This window comes from Pocillopora damicornis, chromosome 2 (assembly GCF_964200805.1).
Source record: "Pocillopora damicornis chromosome 2, jaPocDami1.2, whole genome shotgun sequence".
In the NCBI taxonomy this organism is placed as follows: Eukaryota; Metazoa; Cnidaria; class Anthozoa; order Scleractinia; family Pocilloporidae; genus Pocillopora; species Pocillopora damicornis.
Genome location: NC_142671.1, coordinates 35,140,262 through 35,162,456, shown reverse-complemented (window position 1 = coordinate 35,162,456; position 22,195 = coordinate 35,140,262). Strand labels below are relative to the sequence as shown.

Below are 22,195 nucleotides of genomic sequence, written 5' to 3'. Positions count from 1 at the left end.
ATTGAGAAAGTCGAGGGGCCTACGGTGTGGGTAAGCCCAGTCGTTGTTGCTCCTAAACCGTCCGGGGACATAAGGTTGTGTGTCGACATGCGGAGAGCCAACGAGGCCATTATTCGGGAAAGATTGCCCATACCAACCATAGATGAAGTCCTTGAAAGTCTTAATGGGAGTGGTGTTTTCTCGAAGTTAGATTTAAGGTGGGGTTTTCACCAAATTGAGCTGGATCCTGATTCAAGGGATATCACTGCTTTTGCCACCCATGATGGTATATTCCGCTACAAACGTTTGAGTTTCGGTGTAAATGCCGCACCAGAGAAGTACCAGCATATCATCACCCAGTCAATGGCAGGTCTACAAGGGGTGTCAAACATAGCAGATGATCTTATCGTTCATGGTCGAGACACTGAAGAACATGATAAGAACTTACACAGTGTGTTGCAACGTCTTAGTGAGAAGCAGCTGACTTTGAATGCTGAAAAATGCACTTTCCGAATGACTAAAGTGGTATTCATGGGTCTTTTGCTGAGTAAGCATGGCATCGGCCCAACGGAGGAAAAAGTCAGAGCTGTTGCAGAGGCAAGTCAGCCTCAGACACCCTCAGAAGTCCGTAGCTTCTTGGGGCTCGTTGGATTCAGTGCCAGGTTTATACCCGATTTTGCTACCACTGCTGATCCCCTCAGAAAACTCGCAAGAAAAGGGGAACCGTTCGTTTGGGGCAAGGAGCAGGAGCAGTCGTTTCAGAGATTGAAGAGTCAAGTTGCAAGTGCACCAGTCCTAGCTTACTTCGATAAGGACACACCCACCCGTGTTATTGCTGATGCAAGTCCTGTTGGACTTGGCGCCGTGCTGGTGCAAGAAAAGAATGGGGAAAGCCGTGCCATCTGTTATGCTAGTCGTAGTTTAAGTCAAGTGGAGCGTCGTTATAGTCAGACAGAAAAGGAAGCACTAGCCTTAGTCTGGGCTTGTGAACGCTTCCAGCTCTACTTGTACGGGCTTCCACAGTTTGATCTGGTGACAGACCATGAAGCACTTAAAGTCATCTATTCCAGGAAGTCTAAACCTTCAGCCAGAATGGAGCGCTGGGTACTGCGCTTACAACCGTACAACTATCAAGTTTGCTATGTGCCTTCAAGAAAAAACATCGCAGATGCCCTTTCCCGACTGACGAAGATACCGGCGTCAGACAATTCCGCGGAAGATGATGGATATGTACGCGCGATAGCTCTACATGCTGTCCCCGCTGCATTGAGAATCAAAGAGATTGAACAAGTCTCAGCACAAGACTCTGAGTTGCAAGCACTCAGAAATTGTCTCATCGAAGGGAAATGGGACAATGCCCCCAAGCAGTATTTGCCAGTGCGCAATGAGTTGACTTTTATTGGCCATGTAATTCTCCGGGGGACAAGAATTGTTATACCCCAAGCACTTCGCAAGAGAGTCGTTAGTTTGGCACACGAGGGGCACCAAGGAGTCACAAAGACAAAGGAGAGACTTAGAACAAAAGTCTGGTGGCCTGCTATGGATCGTGATGCCGAGAAAAGATGTGCAGAGTGTTACGGGTGCCAGATGGGTACAAAGAACGTTCCACCCCCACCATTGAAGTCAACACCGTTACCCAACAAACCATGGGAAGAAGTAGCTGTGGATCTAATGGGTCCGTTACCTTCTGGAGAACACTTGTTAGTTCTCGTTGATTATTACAGCCGGTGGATAGAAGTTGATGTTATCCGAACAACTTCCAGCAAAACCATCATTCATTGCTTGGATGCCCAATTTGCAAGACATGGGTTGCCTAAAGGTCTGCGTACCGACAATGGCTCAAATCTTGTATCCAAAGAAGTAGAAGATTACCTGAATGAAATGGGGATTGAACACCGTTACACAACACCTCTATGGCCAAGAGCTAATGGCGAGGTAGAGAGGCAAAACAGGTCGCTTCTTAAGTCCATGAGAGCAGCCCATGCAGAAGGACAGAATTGGAGAGAGGAGCTAAACAGGTTTCTTTTGGCGTACAGGTCCACGCCACATTCAACCACAGGAAAGAGTCCCGCCGAGTTATTGTTTAGGAGAAAGCTAACAACTAAAATGCCTGAGCTAGTCAACGTTGAAGAGGAGGAGCTAGAAGTGAGCGACCAAGCCGTTCGTGATCGGGACAATCAGAGAAAGCAGTTTAACAAGGACTATGTGGACAAGAAGTTCCATGCCAGAGATCGAAATGTGAAAGAAGGAGACAGTGTTCTGCTTGAGAAGAAGAAAGAAAATAAGCTGTCACCTTGCTATGAGAAGGAACCATATCAGGTGATATCTCGTTATGGGGACCAGGTGGTGTTGCGATCGCCTCAAGGTGTCCAGTACAAACGCAGCCTTCAGCATATTAAGTCCTTTAATATGCCAGATCCAGAAGAACAGGAAACGCCACAACAGGACGCTAAACCACGGACTGAACCTAAGTCATTTGAGACGCCACCTGTGGCAGAGGATCAAGTACCAATGGCTGAATCACCACCAGAAGATGTACCTTCTACTGTACCTACAGCTGAGCCGCATGTGAGAAGATCCGGCAGAGTTACGAGCCGTCCAAAGGCTCTGAGTGACTACGTTCTGTACTAAAACTAGTGACATTGGCATTTTCATATTACTGTTCGTTGTTATTACATGAGTGACATTGAAACGTTGTTTTATAAGCTGAACGGCCAAGGCTATGTTTATGTTTAGCGTGATTTTTGTCTTGAACATTTGGAATCGAATTGAACTTTTACGGTATCTAAACAAAGTGGAAGTTTGTTATGTTTCTGTCTTTCGAGGTTAACCATCTGAGCGAAGAAAGAGAGGGAATGTAGTATACTAGGACAGCGGTTGTTTATGTAAAAGTATACATCCGGGAAAGTGTGAGCGCGGGAAGATTATTAAAGAAACGTGTACTGTGTGTACTGTTGTTGTTCGCCTTCGTGGCTGCCTTTTGTGGCATACTTCTTCATTTTTAGACACTACACGCGTCTTATCATCTAACTCTCCCTACAACAGCTCCAGTAAAAGATGCAACCTCTGCCTAAAAGAAAAATTCCTGATAATTTACCGACCCGACCTCTCATCACTAAATAAGCGTAACGAACTCGTATCTTCATGCCGACACAGAAACAAAGCGTTGCTACGCAACAGCTGAACTTTAAAGTTTTTTAAGTTTACCGCGTATTATGCAAATTTTCCTAGTATATAAACGATAGTCACATGAATATTCTTTCATTAAACCCCTGAAGAGTGAAGCGATTCACGAAACAGGCTTGTCGGGAAATGTAGTTACGTCCTTTTTTCCTCTCATAATATTTATTCTGCTCTGCTTCAACGTATTGAGCACTGTTCCACGCGAAAATCGACTTACAGACTTCCTTATACATATATATATATATATATATTATATATATATGACGTTGTCAGTGATCCTTTTTTCCCGCAATGTTAAGACTAACGTCCGATCCTTTAATTTTTTTATTTTCTAGTACACATTATTATCAGAAATATCTCTATTGATATTCTAACATTTCATATCACAAAAAACTTGGCCTTTAGAGTACCCTGATTACTTATGGAAACTATAGATTGGAACATATTATCAGAAATCTCTTCGCAAGGAATTGTGTTTTTCTGGGTCATTTCGATTTATACTCAAACTTGATATAAATGTAGGCATTTAATAAAAATAATCTTAAACGTAAGTGGTACTCACCCGGCTGTTGTGTAAAACTTGGAACTGTAAAGCAAAGCAGAACCAAAATCAAAAGCATTGTTGTAGTTTCGTTCTTCGCGGTGAGACCAGTTCGTTTCTGTAAAGCACTTCTTTGTCCAATGATTTTGTCGAGTAAAGAGGACGAGATTTTTATTGAAAGAATGTTTACTTTCCCATTCAATTAATTGACAGTTCTAATTAAAGAAAATGAATTTTTTTTTATTGCAATCAAGACGAGAAGACATTAATCAGAGACCATACTTTCATCATTTTAATAACTTAAGATGTAAAAAAGCTTCGGTTTTTACAACCAAGAATTTGTTTACGTGTCTTATGGCTTTTTTTTTTTAAGGAAAGCGATTGCTTTCCCTGGCGACGTTGGGGAAACTGCTAACCGGTTAGAGATTATATGATTTCTAATGATTAAGTAATCAACCCTGCCCGAGATAAATATTGACATCAATATACAAGAAAAAGAGCGCAGATTGGCTTGAAACAAATCATTTTTATTTCTACATGTGATCATGATAGCGATTTTAAGATTTTTATTCCACAGATCTACAGTCGAATGCATTGAGAATTGCAGATGACTCTTCTTTAATCAAATGCTCCCAATCTATGTTGTGTTATTTTATAATTAGAAATTGTCGTTCTATTTGCCTTTTCTGGTTAATAAAATCAAAAAACCAACAGTCTCCGTTGTGAATTAACCAATATATATTAAAGACGAGTTTAACAAGGAAATATTTTTAATTTGCTCAACAAAGGAATTTAAATGAAATAAGGTCGCATTATTTCTGGTAAAATCACGAGGAAAAAATTCTTAAATCTGCATTTATTTGGTTGTTAGCGTTTCGAGAATTGACTTCAACAGATTGTGACAAATAGCCTTTCATGTATCCAAGAGTATGGGAGGAGCTTTGTCAGTCGACTAGTAAATATAAGCCATTTTTCTGTATTTGATCCGTGTTTGAGATGGCTTCAGTAAAACAGAACTACACGAGCCCTAGAGGAGTAATAATACAAGTGTCGATATCTAAGCCTGTACGGGTGTCTCTTAGGGGGATTGGGACAAGAAGGCGGCAGAAATTTCAGCTTAACTGTCTTTTTACTATCCAGAGGGAATTACGAAATTTACGATTTTTTGCAATAAGTGCATGCCTCGATCCCAACATGCCAAGGGTAAGGTCCGAATGATCGGCTCTCGTCATGCTTTTGAAAGTCAGTCGTTAAACATCGGCGAATCTATTCCTGGTGCTATCTGATTGGCTACAGTGCTCGCTATCTATTCTGTGATAGACATTGAGTAGAATAAGTGGCCCAAAAGTGTACAGCCGTTGGAAGAATGAATAGAAATGCGAATCTGTGTTGTAGCTAAGTTTAAAAAAAAAAATTTTTAATTAAAATTAAACTTCGCTATCGATTTCTACATTTTAGTTCACTGGGGCTTCGTCGTTATGAGCTTTCACGCGACGTAAACCTAAGTCGAGTTCATCATCATTGTAAAATGTTTACTCCATTTTCTTAAAGTACCGTGGAAAATATCAACTGAAAATACCATTCGTTTGAAAATAAGAATACGTGCGTGTTCATGAAGATATGCGTGATGGAAAAGATTAACTAACTTCGACTTTGATTGTTTTTCTTTTGTTTTTCTTTGATTTTGTGGGAATTGCCTTGGAAATGGCTCATCGTCGTACAAAAATGTGACAATTGTAAACAGTTTTACAATATCGCCATAGTAAAAGACACACACGCTTTGCAACTGTTCTCCCATCAAATAAAACTTTGTTTTTCATGTTTAACTCTTTTCCAAGAAGACATTCTTTTTTATTTAATCAAGGTACATTGTTTGCGCTTAGGTAAGAGTCAGTTTACTTTTCCAATAAAACTTCCGTGTCAAATTTACTAGCTTCACTTGCACAGAGTACATCACAACATCAGCATCATATACCTGCATCACTTCCGAATCCGAGAAAAATTGGAAGATTATCCGAGAAGTTGTCACAGAAGCACTTGGTATCGTGTTGCAAGAATGATCTTTAAATTTCTTTTCATCGTTACCATTAGCAGTGTAATTGCAAACGGTAGGCCTATCATTGATTTTCTAAGTTAAATCTAAATGGTAGGACAACTTCTTGGTAATACAACGACCAGTTCCAAAAAAAATTGAGACACATTGAGCAAAAACTTTGTTTACCTACTACAGATAGCTAAGAAGTAATTGTGTGCTAAAAAACCAAAAGCTTCCCCCCTTCCCCGATTTAATGTTGACCATCAAAGTTTTTTCATAGTACTGCTTAGTTAACAACATTGCTAAGGGGGAAGAGGTGGAAAACATTATTTTGGATCACATGGTGAACAATTATTGCTTGTCGTGATAACCTGTCTCAACTACTTTTGCGACTGGTTGAAACTCGGTCTCTTCGAAAACAGGGGGGTAGCTTTGTAAAGAAACTGTGTTAAATCGCTCTGACGAAGGGCTAACGCTCGAAAAGTCAGCTTTGCTACTCTTTACGGTGACCAATTTACGTTATCAACTCAGTTGATAATACTAAATTGGTTTCTTCGAAAGCGCTCACGTTTAGTAAGTTCAAATACGTATTGAAAGATTGGTCAACGTTTTGGATGCAAACTTGGAATAAAATTTAGATAAAATCTATCCACATAATGAAAACGCGATCGAAACGCGCCTTGACTATATGCAATCAAATTGCTTGGTAAAAGTTAATGATTTGATGCCGATTTTTATCGAATAAACGTCCGCGCTAATTAATCTCTGAGTTCATTAACTAACCAAAGTTTAGGAAAATCATCGCTGCTTCTATTATCAACCATTTGAACTGCCAAGCAACGATCTGCATCCTGAAAGTATGCTACTGCAATTTGAATTTAAACGGAAACAGATGTTTAATTCGTTTCTCAAAAAAGACACATCTCAAATATCAAATATGGCTCAGTGTTACCTAGAGGCGTTCATACACTCATAAAACAAAGTTGTCTGTCAACGGGTTATGAGTTCAACTGCGCAAACTGATTCATATTTTAGAGGTCAAAATTATTTTTGATCGAACGTGCATTCTGTACTTTATGACGTCATATATCGTTACAGTAAGGATTCTCACTCAGCTTTACCTACAAGTAATTCAATGGTTGGCAAATTTCTAGCGTTTCAACTTTCTTTACAGCTCAGCAAGAGGACGATTGGAAACAGCTCAGTTTGCTTCCAGTGTGTGTCAAGCCAAGAGATAAAGGTTATGGCCATTTGCAGTACCACGGCAAGAGTAAACTGGTGGCAGCATTGAAACTAAAGCATCAGACTGGGAAGATCAGGTAAGAAAAATGCTGTGCGTCGTGCTCTGGTTTCAGGCTCGGAGCCTGTCTAGGACCACGGTTGTGTTTTCAGGCAAGATCATTCCCATCCGCAATGCTTGTCGATTTCCAGCCAAGATTGGCGAAAGTACCAGTGAATTGTCAAAACCTCCAGATGACGAAAGTGTTCGGAGCCAGTTAACACCGGCAATAAACTTGCTTACCATCTAGTATAATACCTTTCTGTCCATATGTTTATAAGACAAGAAGAGCAACAATGCCTGCATCTGATACACTATTCTCTATGCGAGGAATCCTTCGAACTCCTTAATATGTTTCCACGAGGCTCAATAACTCTTCCCTGATTTTTCTTGCAAAAGTGGCTACATACATCAAAAGGGTCTACAGGGCATGATAAGTCTATTGGGAATACAGTGGGGGCGCAAAGGCTGGTGGTTGATTACGCTTTTTTTCTTTAAGCGAATCAAAAAAAGTTTTTTATCGGATCTGGAAATGTCTTACTCGGCATTGGCCAAACATAATAGCCCTGAAGAAATCAGAAAGCATGATGTAGCGTCCATATTCCACTATATAATTGAGACTTTCTAATTGCTTCCTAAAGGTGTACCACTAATGAGGCTTTCGACAGCAATTGGGGCTGTGCCAAAGAGAATGGATTCAACATCATTGTTACAGACGAATCTAACCATGTGATCTATCCGCACGAAGAGCTCATCAAAGATTCTTCTGGAATGTGGTATTACCTACCACTGGCTGATGCAGTGTAAGAAGGAAATCTTCAATATCTAGATCTATGATTGCTAATTAAGTTAAATCATCAAAGTTGCCAGCCACCAAATTTTCAATTAACACAGTTAATGAGTCAGTCAGTCAGTTGTTTAGACAGTCTGACAAACCGACTTTTAGACATAATTTGGTTTTATGACTTGAGTTGATAATGTAAATCAGCCACCGTAAAGAGTTTCTAAGATGACGTTTCGAGCGTTAGCCCTTCTTCAGTGCGAGTGACGAAGGGCTAACGCTCGTAACGTCAGCTCAGAAACTCTTTACGGTGGCCAATTCACATTATCAACTAAGTTGATAATACTAAATTATCCTGTTATACTTCCCCACCGACGCAGCACCACGGTTTCTTTAGAAACTGACCGCATTTATTTAGACAGTCAGTCGGTTAGTCAAACAATGTAAGGCAGTCTGACAGACAGGCAGTTAGTCGGAGTCAGACAGACGATCAGAAAGCCAGTCAGTCAGAGGATCAGTCGGTGAGTAAGTCGATCAAACAGTTCCTCGATCAGTCAGTCAGTCTGTAAGTCACTGAGTAAATCAGTCAACCAGTTATTCCGCGATCCAACCAGTCTGTGGGTCAGTCTGTTAATTAAAACTCTGAGTGCACCTCTGGCTCCGTTTAAGTCACCCAAATCCTTTTTCAAATAGTCAGTACCTCAGCCTGTCGGGAAGTCAATTTGTAAATCACTCAGTATGTTAGTAAGTCAGAAAGTGAGTCAGCCATTGCCCCTTGAGTCCGTTAGTTGCAACTGATCGACCTCACACTCGGCCATCCAGGCGGCATTTAAGAAAGTCAGCCAGTTAGTCAGTCAGTCATTCAATCAATCTGTCAGTTAGTCAGTCAATCAATCAGTCAGTAAATCAATAAGTAGGCCAGTCAGTCAGTCAGTCAATCAATCAGTCAGTCAATCAATCAGTCAGTCAGTCAATCAATCAGTCAGTCAATCAATCAGTCAGTCAATCAATTAGTAGGCCAGTCAGTCAGTCAGTCAATCAATCAGTCAGTCAATCAATCAGTCAGTAAATCAATCAGTCAGTCAATCAATTAGTAGGCCAGTCAGTCAGTCAGTCAATCAATCAGTCAGTCAATCAATCAGTCAGTCAATCAATCAGTCAGTCAATCAATCAGTCAGTCAATCAATCAGTCAGTCAATCAATCAGTCAGTCAATCAATCAGTCAGTCAATCAATCAGTCAGTCAATCAATCAGTCAGTCAATCAATCAGTCAGTCAATCAGTCAGTCAGTCAATCAATCAGTCAGTCAATCAATCAGTCAGTCAATCAATCAGTCAGTCAATCAATTAGTAGGCCAGTCAGTCAGTCAGTCAATCAATCAGTCAGTCAATCAATCAGTCAGTCAATCAATCAGTCAGTCAATCAATCAGTCAGTCAATCAATCAGTCAGTCAATCAATCAGTCAGTCAATCAATTAGTAGGCCAGTCAGTCAGTCAGTCAATCAATCAGTCAGTCAATCAATCAGTCAGTCAATCAATCAGTCAGTCAATCAATCAGTCAGTCAATCAATCAGTCAGTCAATCAATCAGTCAGTCAATCAATCAGTCAGTCAATCAATCAGTCAGTCAATCAATCAGTCAGTCAATCAATCAGTCAGTCAATTGGTCAGTCAGTCAATTGGTCAGTCAGTCAGTCAGTCAGTCAGTTAGGGAGGCAGTCAGTCAATCAGGCAGTCGGTTAGTCCCTTTGTTAATCAGTAAATCAATAAATCAATCAGCCAATAAGTCAATCAATCCGTGAACCGATTCGTTTATAAATCGATTCAACCTTTCAGTTAGAATCTCTCGCTTCCTTTCTGGTCCTTCAGCTAGTTCTAAAGAACAATCTATCTTTTATTAGACACTCGACTGAGATTGTCTTCGAGGATTTTTGCCACCCGTTTTACTTGCAGCAGTATGGAAAACTAAGGTTTTGGTACGGGGAAGACTTGAAGAAGCACAGTGACACTGACAACCAGGGGCAAGTCTGTTTCGACGTTCTGGCGCTGTTCATATAATCTCATGGAAAAGAACAGCCTTTATGAGAAATTTGGCGGGTTTATCTAACATTCATGAAATTTAAGCATGTTACAGTAAATGGGATTTAATAAAGGAATTTATGGAATTACAGGTTGTTCTATTATGTTACAAATGGCCGAAAAAAAGAACCCTTCAAACACGGGTTGGTTCTTATTCACGAAAAAGAAAAAGGAGCTCTTTTTGGTCTAAGAGTTATAATAATATGCTCGTATCAGTTATGTTTCTCTCTCAAGAGTGCAATCTGAACTAATGCAAATCCGAAAGCCCCATTGAAGTCCTCTTATCTTCCTTGCAGGCTCCCCATTTCAAAAACAAAAGCAGTCCTACTTGGGGGCTTCGCCTGAGGCTGACCAATGTTTCATACCAACGACGTCATATAAGACTCTTTACTGACCACGATGCACTTGTTAAACTAGTTTTCCTTTACTTTCATTAGGCTTACTTGTCTGACACACAACGAAGAGTCCCGATCTCTCTCGATTCTGGACAAGTCGTACTTTTCTCTTCTCCCCAGATCTCCGACACTCACGTATTCCATGGACATACCTTCGGCCAGATACGCACTCGAGGTGGTGTTGCTTCCCCAGGAACGCACTAAGCTCCCTGCGGGCTTGAAACAGCTCTGAAGAACATCCTTATTAGCGCGTCGGAAATTTTTGTTCAGGACCATGTAGAGATAGGGATTTATGGCGGAATTAAGGTGTGATATGCCAAACGCTATCAATATTATCATAGGTGATATCGCACCGTAAATCCGGGAATTGAAGTGTGCCAATAAGTGAATCACTTGCGCAGGAAGCCAGAAGAGGGCAAAAACAATAACGATAATGACGAGCATTTTGATAGTTCTTTTCTTGCTCGCTTCTGCATGCCTGATGTTTGTAACTGATGGATTCCCAGGGATTCTTCGCACCCAGAGCTTCAATGAAACGATGCTGTAAAATATGGCGATGAGGAACAGTGGAACCAAGTAAAGAGAAACGAAAATGAAAATAAAAAAGGTTCGGGACGCCTTACTGTGATCAGCAATGGGCGGTTCCCATTGCGGAACGCAATGATAATTATTGTCCTTCCCTAATATCATTTTGTGAGAGTACAAATACGGCGATGCAAACAAGATCGACAAGGCCCAGACGATCGAGCTCATCACAGAAATCTTGCGGATTACCTTAGGACGATTAAACGGGTAAACTACAGCGAAAAAACGGTCCAACGCAATTACCACCAAAGAGAATATAGAAGCTGCGACGGACAATGGAACTGAAAACATCAACAATTTGCATGTGACCGTTCCCAAGACACCTCCGAACCACCGAGTCTGTATGAAGGTGTAGGCGACCACATAAGGCATGGCGCTAAATGTCATGATAAGATCTGCTGTGGCCATGTTCGCAATCAGGCAGTTGGTAACTGATCGCAGGTAAGGTTTACTCCACACAATGTAAATCGTCATGGAGTTTCCGGTTAAAGAAAACAAGAACATCGTACTGTAGACGACGGTAATTATAACTTTGTGCGCATATGTTGGGAGTTTTGGAATATTATTCCGCCAAGCCTGGGTGTCATTAAACGAGTCTGGAAAATAACATTATAACGTAAGGTTAATAACACAGTCACTTTAAGAATTCGTCTAATCATATAATCATTGTTTTTAGTCCGTTTCGGTCAACCTAACTCAGTCAATAAGCATTTTATCCTATCACCACTGACTTTTGAAAATTTCTAAAATTTTTGTTTCAACTTAAATGGAATGCTATAGACGGGCACACACGGGAAAAACACAAAAATTATACAATAAAAGCTTTCCCTTGTCTTTTAGAGTCAGAAAAAAAACATTCACGATTTTATGAAAAACGCGCCTTTTTTTACTCTTTTCTTTTTTTATTTAAGTTCTTGTAACAAAGCCGTGTGAGTGCGGGGCCGGACGGCCTTTTCCTTATTCGATCTTTTAAAAATGCGAAGACAAATTGCAGAGAAAAAGCGACATCGTTCGAAGAATATGAAGGACATTTCAAAAATTTTAATAATCATGATTTACTTTTAATTAAAAGCTTTCTAAATTAGGAAATGACTGAAAAAGTCGCAAGAAACTTACTGCCCTAAATTTGCAGCATTCTATGTCCACGCTGACAAGTGCCCGAGAGAGAAGGAACAATTAATCTCTAGAAGATGTTAACGTAAATATTCCCCGAACTGCTCATGTACATAGTACCTATTGATCATTTTCTATCGGACGTCAAAATTTTTTCCTTTTGCACGTTGTTTTTATTTAATAACCCATGCGCTTGTTCATCCTACCACCATTCCAGTTCGGCGTCTAACTTGCAGCTCGGTTATGCCCCAGCTACTGAAACCCTGAGGTGAGGCTTTACGTCGACCATTTTCATTCAAGGATAGCATGTTTCATCTTTTTTCACCATCATTAAAGCTAATTTCCTCAACAGAGAGAAGTAATGTATTTCGTATAGGATAACTGCTGATCAGCGGTTTTTTAACCATTACCAAAAAGAAACGCTTGGGTCTTTCAGTTAAACTGCTCTTTGCCATTCCAACATTTATTTTAGCAGGACGATAAGATTTGGAGGTGTATCACTTAATCAGAAGCCGTATAGATACGAAAGAAATCTCTGTCCCATGTAATCAATGATTTCCCCGGGGGTGTTATTTCTTTTCCTTCATCAATCATTTGTTTTCTTTCAATGAAAGTTTGGTGTTTTTTTTTTTTTTTTTTTTTTTTCAATTTTTCTTAACATATGTAATACGGGCAGTTCCATTTAAGGAATAGTTATCAGCATTTGATCTCTCACTAGCCGACTCTGAAAGGCGCAGTTTTCATTTCCTTTGCCTCATAAAAACTACGTGGGGGTTTAATCTCTCGATGGATTCTACGGGGGTTAGATTTTGAAACTGACTTCCAATGTCATGTCTTCTAAGGCAGTTGAGTGTTGATAAGTCAACCGAATTGAATGAAAATGTAAGCGAATTGATAAATCTGACGAGTTGGGGGCGACTCAATGCCTTTTTGCCTCAAATATTGTTTTACAGGAGCGATCAAATGTACATTGAAAAAAATCTTTTATGGATCGGAAGTTTGCGATCACGCACAAGACCTTAAATATACAGAGTACTCAAGCACTTGCTATGAAGTCTTTATAGTTGAAAATTTATATCTTTAACGGAACTGCTATAGAGAGTTTTAATATACCTAGAAATGTTTGGGGAAAGCTGAGACCTGGTGTACCCTTCCTCAACTTTAGGAAGTCCTCGACTCGAATATTTGCCCAGGATTGTAAACAAAGATTGCGAATATTCATTTTCCGCGTAGTGCTGAGAAAGAAATCGCGCAGGAAGCCTTTGGAAACTGTTCTTTGAAAGATCCCCCCTACGCTAAAAAGATCTTAACTTTTAATTTTATTTTACTACCTTTCTTCACAATTTCTCTCATGGAAGGAAATATGATAAAGCAGTTGTTATTTCAAAATGAATAGAAGTCACAGTATAACTACCTATTACGGCGATAATTTACTAAACACAACCCACGCCTGCCTGCATGTATGATACTGCCTCAGCTCGGAATTTGCTTAAAATTTCGTCCTCGTTATCACCCTTTTTTGTTTTAATCGTTTATTAAGTAACACTTGTTGTTTACCAGTTTAGTTCAGGCACTCACTCGTAGAATATTCTGTCCGGCAAAGTCTGAAGAAAATGCACCACAGTCAAACCGCCAAGACTTAACATATTTGCCCAGCTTCATGGTGGATATTTTGAATAAGACATGCAATATCTCTAAGACCATCGTAAAAACTTACCATTTGAAACAGAAACATTCATTCTGATGCTTCAAGTTTCCTTTCAGCAAACCGTCTGCTTTTTGACTTGAAATGCCTTCAAAAAAAGGGTTGACTGACGTTATTAGATGGTTTTTAACTCCAGAATGTGTTGCAGAAAATGACAAACATGGTGAATGTTCAGCTGCCTTTTAAAACCTTTCATTGGCCGATTTCCGCGCGAGATGATATGCCAGCGTTTGAAAATTAAACCGATAAGAAATCTTCCTTTATTTATTTTAGTTCATGAAATAATTGCTATTGTTAATATTCGTGAGAGAAAGATGATTTCATCCCATTTGTGTTTGATGGTCTGACAGTGCCATTTTTAAAAAATAAAAAAGCTATTATCCGGTTTTGACTCGTCAGAGAACATCAAACACTACGCAAAGTAAATAGTTGGAAATGTAGAAAAAGGATTTAAAAACAAACCAAAACATTTAAACCAGAATGATACACAGAAAAGGAAAAGGTGTAAAAAGACGAGACAAAACTAAATAAACAAACAACTAATGCATTTTGCCCATGAATCCATTACTTGCTTTTTCAATCAACAGCACGATCTAACCTCCCCGTTTAGAATCCAGTACGTGCACAGTATAAATTAAAGGTTCTAGAGTAAAACGTGCCATGCATCGAAGAGAAAATTACTTCTTAATCTTCCGAAATGATATTTGCCCTTCCAGTACCGATAAATAAATGTAATGAGAGGGAAACATGAGAAGTTTGCAATTTGGTTGGCGACATTGTAATTAACAATTATTCACCACTTTCACCCACACTGAGGTAAATAATCATTTTAGTATATACCACACAGAAACCAAAATAAAAATGTTAATTTTTGTCAATATACTGGAAAATTGGCGGAAATCAAGATCGCAATTTTTTTCTCTTCGCCTGCACAGAGTTGAGTAGTACTTGTTTATCTTCTTCGAACTAGCCAATCAGCGCGCGTGAGATGGACTATTCACGTGTTATAGATACTTATTGTTACCATTAATACGGTCCAATAATTGACACAGTGATACAAGGTCACGGAACCACGGAGACATTCAAAGGCCCCTCATTAAAATAAACGTGCCCAGATTGATTTGCTCGACGTTTTATCAAACGACAAATAAAGTATACTAAAAGAGCGTGACCAATGCATTTTGCTGATGTCATTAGACAATGTGTGTGCGTAGTATTACGTACTGAAGAAGGCAGCGCTGACAAAATTTGTCGAGAAAATGGTTTAATGGTTGTAAATTTAGTTTTTTTGCCCACTTACCCTGCTCTACGAGGAAGGAAGTTACTCGAAAAGAGCCATTAGCAACCGTAATTGATTTACGCTGATCATAAAACTTTGTTTTATTGTAGCTAATAATGTGTAAAATTGTGTGTAACTCCAAAAATTAAAGACCATTTTGGAAACATTAAGTTCTTTCTCTAGTTGTTAAGGTTTGTAAAAAAAATACTAATTTTCAAAATGACCATAATTTACCCATTTTCAGTTCTTTTTGTGAATTTCCGGTCAAAGTCGACTTTAATTAATCAAACAGAATTACACAACATTTAGGCTTTCTAAAATATAGGTACATAATTTTATTTTGGCGATGGTCAAGGGCAGAGAGGGAAATGAGGAAAAACCAAACGTGTAATGAGCATTTAGCTCCTCTATTAAAAAAAAAGCGGAAATTTTTTAGTATTGAAACTTTGATTAATTAAGGCCCTCCAAGATTTCTACGCAACATTCGATTGGCAATGTCTTTTTTCTTGTCAAACGAATTTCCAGGTTTTTTTTTTCATGTCTCACGATGGCTATCGCATGAACGTGACTGAAAAGGTGATAACTCATGCGTGATTGGAATTTTTAAACATGGATAGGTGAACCTTAAGCTTTGAGAATTCGTGCTTTCACGAATCAGTGTCTTTTCAATAAAAGACTATTTTTTTGGAATATGAAAGACAAAAAAAATGTCCTAGGTATGCGCCATGTACTCATATATAAGCCAAAAACTATCTTGAAAGGAATATTGCGAAACACATTTACACTACTTAATAGTGCATGGAACCTGCCTGATTCTGTTTGCGATAATCTGATAATCTAAACTTCAATTTTTCTCGTCGTCAATAACAAGCCATACTCCAAAACAACTGTCAATTAAGCTGGGTCGCTATGGAGACCACATTATGTCAATTATTTAAACGCGCGTCCCTATTATGACGTAAGAAGGTTAGAAAAGCGATAGTTAATTTTGCAGTTGTCATGGTTACAATTTCCTCAAATCAAGGTAATCCTTGTTAGTTTGTTACGCAATAGGCATCACTGGAATACAGCCCAAAACAAGGCCTTATTTCTCCTTTTTTTTTTTTCTTTTTTTCTTCCCAAAAGGGAGGGAGGCACTTAACTCAGCGCGAGGCGTGCTAAAATAAAATTTATAAGGAAAGCTGTATCTGTTTTAATTCTCTAAACTGCTCAGCTTGGAAACACGAAGCAAGTCCCTAATTTTCCTTTTCTTTTTCTTTTTATTAATGGGGAAAGAGGCACTTAACTCAGCGCGAGGCGCGCTAATATAAAATTTACAAGGAAAGCTGAATCTGTTTAATTCTTTAACTGCCTAGCTTGGAAACATGAAGCAATTTATCACCGAATTCTGTGTCTTCGGTGCTGTTAGCACGCGTAGCACATGGATCAAATCATTTATCATGACTACGACTTCTACACATATACTCAATTTGGTTTGAACCTTCACGCATCGATTTCTTCAACCTTACTAAACACTTTACAAGGAAGAATTTTTCGGATAGCTTTCGCCGAATTGCCTGCCGATGTTAACATACTTTGGGCTGTATAGTTTAAGAAAGCAGATGTCGCAGTTCATAATAACCCAATCATATATACCCTAAAATCGACTCGAGTTTTTTTTTTTTGCGTGACAAGAACTGCTTTACAAATTACACAAAATGTCTAAAATACCTTTTCTGAAGCTTGAGATGGGACGATTCCTCGTTTCCTTTTTCTCACAAATAAATGATATGCCAGCAAAAGTGGAAGACATCTATATGAGAAGACAACTACGCCAATCAAAACACTATAAATCACTTCTCATCTTGCGCTCGTAATTCTATTTACTATTTTGCAGTCAACTTCTTGTTTATATCCCGAATAAATTTCCGGTTTAAGAGTGTTCGATTTCGTTCGCTTGCAATATTTGTTTTTTTTTTGTTCTTTTTTTTAGCTCGTTTTCTTTTATTTATCATTTATAAAATATATGTGTTTTGTCACGTTGGTAAGATGAACAACAAAACTGTAGACCAGTTACAAAGGGGGTGCTTTTGGTAATTTCGTGATTCAAAAATACTCAGATCAGAATAATAATGACGAACTAAATGAATCGACATTAGTTTCTGGCTGAAGTCGTTTGAGAACTTGATTTATTTTATTTCACCTGCACCGCTTTTAGTTATGGCGGTCGATATATTTTGCTTTCACTGCAGGAGGCCAGCTCAGGATTTTGTTTGGATTGAAACGCCTGTTTATTTCTAGAAAGTAAATTAATAGTGTGTTTGAAGTTCTAAACGGAAGCTGTCATGTCAATATTGATCTCACCCGCACAATTTTAAAAGCATAAGCCGATTTTGGGGCGGTCGGCAGAGTTAAAGCAAGCCCGCAGGAGCAATTTCGAACACGAAAAGTATGAATGACGATTATATCAGCTTTTAGAACCTTTATCAGCAGTAAACGTAATTTCCTTTTTTCAAATAGAAAAAATTTAAAATTACAAAATGTAATTTAATAAGACTTTCAGTTTCATTCAAATGCGCCCGTCTTCCGTTTCTTTGACGTCATCATCACAAAGTTTTCTTTGTCTGTTTTGAGACCAAATGAAATTTCGCTGAGAGACCGACCACTTCTATGTTATTTAATTTTTTTGTTTATTAGAATAAAATCGATAAAAAGTGGCAGAAATAAGAGGAAGGGGAAGGCCTGGGGGAATGAAAATTATTCGACGGGCGCATGAAAGTCAGTCGCAGTCTGGTAACAATTACAATTTCGCTTTCTAAAGTACATCTCGTAAGAAGGAGGAACCTTTTGCGTAACCAAGAAATTTTTTTCTTATAGTAAAAAATGGAAAAGTGTTACAGAATATTTTCCTTTACGATATGTTCAATTACAATTTCGCTTTCTAAAGTACATCTCGTAAGAAGGAGGAACCTTTTGCGTCACCAATAAATTTTTTCTAACAGTAAAAATGGAAAAGTATTACAGAATATTTTCCTTTACGATATGTTCAATGCCTCTTTGTTAAATGGAATAAGAAAGAAAGCAAAACGGTTTTTGAAAATGTAAGAATTACCTATCATTACGGAAGATGCGACACTTTATTTTACCAAAAAACTGTAATTCATTAATAAATGCCTCGAGATTTTAGGATTGTTCATATTCAGAACCAAGAGACAAAAGTTTTATTTTAGAAATCGTACTTCGTAGATGGGAAAAGATTTGACACGATCAAGGGCGTAGCTGGGGAGAAAAGAGGGGGGGGGGGGTTCTTTGTATGAGCCTTTATTTTTAGTGGATGACGACATGGAGGTCGACATGACAATTTGTTGAGTGCCCGCTATCGGACTAAGTGTGACATTCCCCCCCATCCTCCTTCCCCTTTGAAAACTCCAGGCTACGCCCCTGAGGATGTAATTTTCTTTTTTTGGTTTTCATTCGTGAAAGGGCGTGATTCATTAAACTTGCTTCCAGTTTTGGTAGTGTTTATTTAGAAAAGTAAACGGGCATCCAACATATACGCGAAGAAGGCGGGTATAGGTTAGATGTAAAATGGTGGGTGCATAATAATCAGTAGCCGTCTGGTCATAAATACACTTTCGTTTCTTTCAATACACCTCTAGAGGGAAGACTCTAATGCATAATTAAGCAATGTTTCCTTTTCGAAAAATGGACACAGTTACTGCAAATCTCGTTTTTTTTCTTTTTTTTTTTACTTACAAGTCTTTATTTGCCCATAGCTTCCCTCGTGAATGTGCAGAAAATGATAAAAAAAAAGAAATGGATTTTGGAAAGGTAAATACATCTATTTTTCCGGAAGATGCGAAGCCTTGAACGAATGCGTCGTGTTTTCTAGGATTATTCAAAACAAAACGCAAAAGGAAGCGAAAAAAGATGTTTTTTGTTTCGTCAATAATACTCTTAAAAAGTTTTTTTTTTCCTTTTTTTTTTCGGAAGAGTCTGATTCTAAAATTTCCTTCCAGTTTTGGACCCGTTTCGTTAAAAAAGTAAAAGGAGCTTCTGATATATTTGAAAATGTGGTTGAACTTTGATATCTCAGAAGCGCCGAGTCGTTTGCGTAAAAAAATTGCGAGTGCCTATCGTAGGTGAAGAAAACTACTGATTGTGTTTTTCTTGAAATTTGCAACGCCAAGAGCATAGTGAAGACTGCTCCAGCGAATAATGTATGTAAGTGGAAATGTTCCTGCTCGATATCTTATCTCCAAATAAGAAAAAGTTAACCAGCGACCGGTAATATAAGCTTACCTGGTGTTAGCACTTTGTGATACCTCGCGTAAGACTCAGATCATAAACAGGAAGAGAGCCAGCGTGTTGGAAAATTCTAGAGCTCGCAAGACGTTGATCTACATTGGAAAGCGTTCGGAATGAAAACTTCCTAACTCTTAAGAGCCTCTCTCATTAAAACAAATTCTGAATCTGAAGTTGACAGACACTAATTAAAAAGTACGTGTAATTTACGTCAAAATGTATAATCAGCTGGTGTTTTCACACTTAAAAGAACGAAATTTCTGACACTCTAAGTAGTTTTTTTTCCACTGAAATCCATTAAGAATTGTTCATTTTGGGGTTCCATGGTGTTATTGTTTGTATATGTCATTAAAGTTTGAACAAGCTGCATGAAATTTCTATCTCGCTGAAGGTGGCTTCCTTAAATTAGATGGGGCTTTCATAGTCTTTCAAAACGGAGCTAAAAATCCAATCTTTTAACAAATATTGCTCATATATGCCCTTTTAACATAAACAGCGACCAAAACATTTTGTATCTAAATGAGGATATTCCTTTATGTAAAGAACAATTTACGTCTTCTTAAATATCGATGTATTATTCGTAATGTGATCAAAATTCGTCGATTTAATTTCAAAGATGAATACATTACACATCAGTAATACGGCTCCTTCATACGTTTTTAGTGGAAGCTGTATATAAATGCTAGAATAACCTCCCTCTACAGAACCACGAAGTACAGTGAGAGCACCACCGTATCCACTGCAAGGATGGGATGGTACAATCTTACGCTTAAATGTATTGGAAAATTGCTTTAACCTTTGAAACCGTAAGAGGCCCAGCATCTAATTCTCCTGGCAGTAACAGAGTGGAATCATTCTTAAAGATCATAAGAATAAAAAAAAAATGATCACCAACATAAAAAGTTTTGATTGTTAGAAAAATTATCCATGTCAGTGCCGAAGAGAGGTACAATTGAAGGAGATGTTGACGCTGATGTTAGGGTGGAAAGGCAACTTGAAGTGGCACTTGGGGAATCATTCGTTTCTTGTGATTCGCCTTCCCTCATTCTTCATTTCTGACAATTTTAGCACACACACACACACACAATAACTTATTGCTTTGCGCACAAAGAGCGCAATGTTAGAACAGTGAAGAACGTAGTACTCGTCCCTAAGATTATATCAAATCCTTTAAGCTAACATCTCGTATCGCCCACTCAAATATCTCGCTGTTTTGAGATAAATCTTAACCAAATAAATAGATTATTTCCGAAGCAAAATTTCTATCTTAAATATTAAAGGAAAAAACAATCTGTTTAACGGATCTTTAGAATGTCTTTCTTTACGCTTCACCCAGAACAGATCAGATCAAACATTTCGTTTTGAAATTGCAACAAATCATTATTATAAATCCAACACTTAAAAATATTTGAAGAGCATCTTTTATAGTTAACCTTGAACACGACTTAGTCCCCGATGCACTGTTGGCTGGAAATCGTGATCACTTCAGCTGGACTGACCAACAAGGCCTTACAACCAGAGTAAATTGAGTGCACAGAATGACTTTTAACTGTGAGTTAATCAGTATAAAACAGCTGCCTTCTATTCTTTAATCTTTTTTATACGACTCTCAGTTCTCCGAGTTTTTCTGAATACCTAACATTTACAGCAAAGCTATAGACCAGTTTAGACAAGTACGCTTTTCACATCGAGAAAATTTAGGAACAGCTGCCGTTTGATAACTGGTCTTAGTTTCATTACAATAAGTTTAGTTATGATGGTCATTAATTTCAATTTCACTACGGGAGGCAAATTTATAATATTGATGATAATAAAATCGTGTTACCAAAGCCATGGCAATGACACTTCATTCAGTACCTTTCATTCCATTTGTAACGAGGTCTGTAGTTTGTCAAAACGAGTTGTCTAAGGGTTCCACTTAAAGGCTTCGCCGAACCATTAACAAGCTGCGAGTCATTTGAAAATATAGAAACACGATACGAAGGCAGGTGTGTAATGGTCTTTCAGCCGGTTATTTTTCATTTTTCTGGCAGACCTGACAATGTGTCGTGAGTTTTCTTGAAACTGATATGGTAAAATTTTAATTCTTTTTAGTTCTTCATGACAGAACGGAACTTCGAAATTCTGAGCCTCGCTGGTTTAAAAGGTAAATATTAAAAAAACGAAGTTCAGAATATTAGAAAATGGCAATGATATAAATATTAAACTTAACCTTATTAATAACGACAAACCAGAGAGTTTGGATGGGCAAACACGTGTTGACGCCGAAACTCAAACGCACAGAACAGGAGAATATCCCTACACAGACGGAAAAAAAGATAAAAGATTGGGAAGGAACCATTGACACCAGCCGGCTATTTATAAAAACGTAGCAGACATTGTAAAATTCTAATAAAAAATAAAAAAGGCCAAAATGTCTGTAGCTTCATAATGTAACATTCAGGGTAATGGTAGATTATCTGAATACTTTCAATGGCGGAGACAAGACTTGTTAGGTCCCTAGCAAGTAATTCTGGAATGGAATTGCGGGAAACACTTCAGAATCTCAGTGGAATGGACCACGTGTAGTTCGAACAAAGTAACAGTTGTTGTGAACACAAAAAACTAGCATGATTAGTCTCAATACGGTTGAGATCGATCCATAAGTTTTGTAGCGAACGCACCGGCAAATTTCAAAACGGTTACACGAACCATACAATTTATTCGTAACCAGTGGTTTCGGAAACAAGATTAACTTAAATTGCACTACAGCCAACTAGCGACAACAGTAATGACGATCACAAAGCGAAACATCAAACGGTAAAAGACAACGCAAAACGTACCTGACGGTTTGGATAGAAGGAGTACACGAGATGCAGCAAAGAAACGATCACAGCACGACAAACTGCATAACATTACTGTTCTTTTTGCGCGAAAATTTCAATATATGTATACGGACGCGAGGAGACTGAAGCCTAA

The 22,195-nt window shown here is 38.4% G+C and overlaps 3 protein-coding genes across 7 annotated transcripts in view; 1 reads left to right on the top strand and 2 right to left on the bottom strand.

Moving 5' to 3' along the window:
* Positions 1-3,865, bottom strand: part of LOC113686429 (uncharacterized) — a 9,874-nt gene extending 6,009 nt beyond the window's left edge. The window contains exon 1 of the mRNA XM_027204046.2: positions 3,725-3,865. Coding sequence (XP_027059847.2) covers positions 3,725-3,782 — 58 coding nt within the window. The 5' untranslated portion in view covers positions 3,783-3,865. The remainder of the gene's footprint in view (positions 1-3,724) is intronic.
* Positions 3,866-5,640: 1,775 nt separating this feature from the next.
* On the top strand, positions 5,641-9,959 carry LOC113686366 (uncharacterized). Its single transcript, XM_027203981.2, has 4 exons — positions 5,641-5,811; positions 6,913-7,057; positions 7,659-7,820; positions 9,699-9,959. Exons 1-4 carry the CDS (start codon positions 5,760-5,762, stop codon positions 9,853-9,855), a joined length of 516 nt encoding a protein of 171 aa, XP_027059782.2. The 5' UTR covers positions 5,641-5,759; the 3' UTR covers positions 9,856-9,959.
* Positions 9,926-21,566, bottom strand: LOC113686362 (galanin receptor type 1). Of its 5 annotated transcripts, none has more exons than XM_027203976.2 (3): positions 21,450-21,566; positions 13,687-13,762; positions 9,926-11,452 (listed from the first exon to the last, which is right to left on the bottom strand). In XM_027203976.2, the coding sequence occupies exons 2-3, from the start codon at positions 13,706-13,708 to the stop codon at positions 10,290-10,292; spliced, it is 1,185 nt and encodes a 394-aa protein (XP_027059777.2). In that variant the 5' UTR covers positions 13,709-13,762; positions 21,450-21,566; the 3' UTR covers positions 9,926-10,289. The 5 variants fall into 5 exon arrangements, with proteins under 5 accessions (XP_027059777.2, XP_027059778.2, XP_027059779.2 ...); XM_027203977.2 differs by lacking the exon at positions 21,450-21,566 and adding an exon at positions 19,235-19,366; XM_027203978.2 differs by lacking the exon at positions 21,450-21,566 and adding an exon at positions 16,664-16,827.
* Positions 21,567-22,195: the final 629 nt, after the last annotated feature.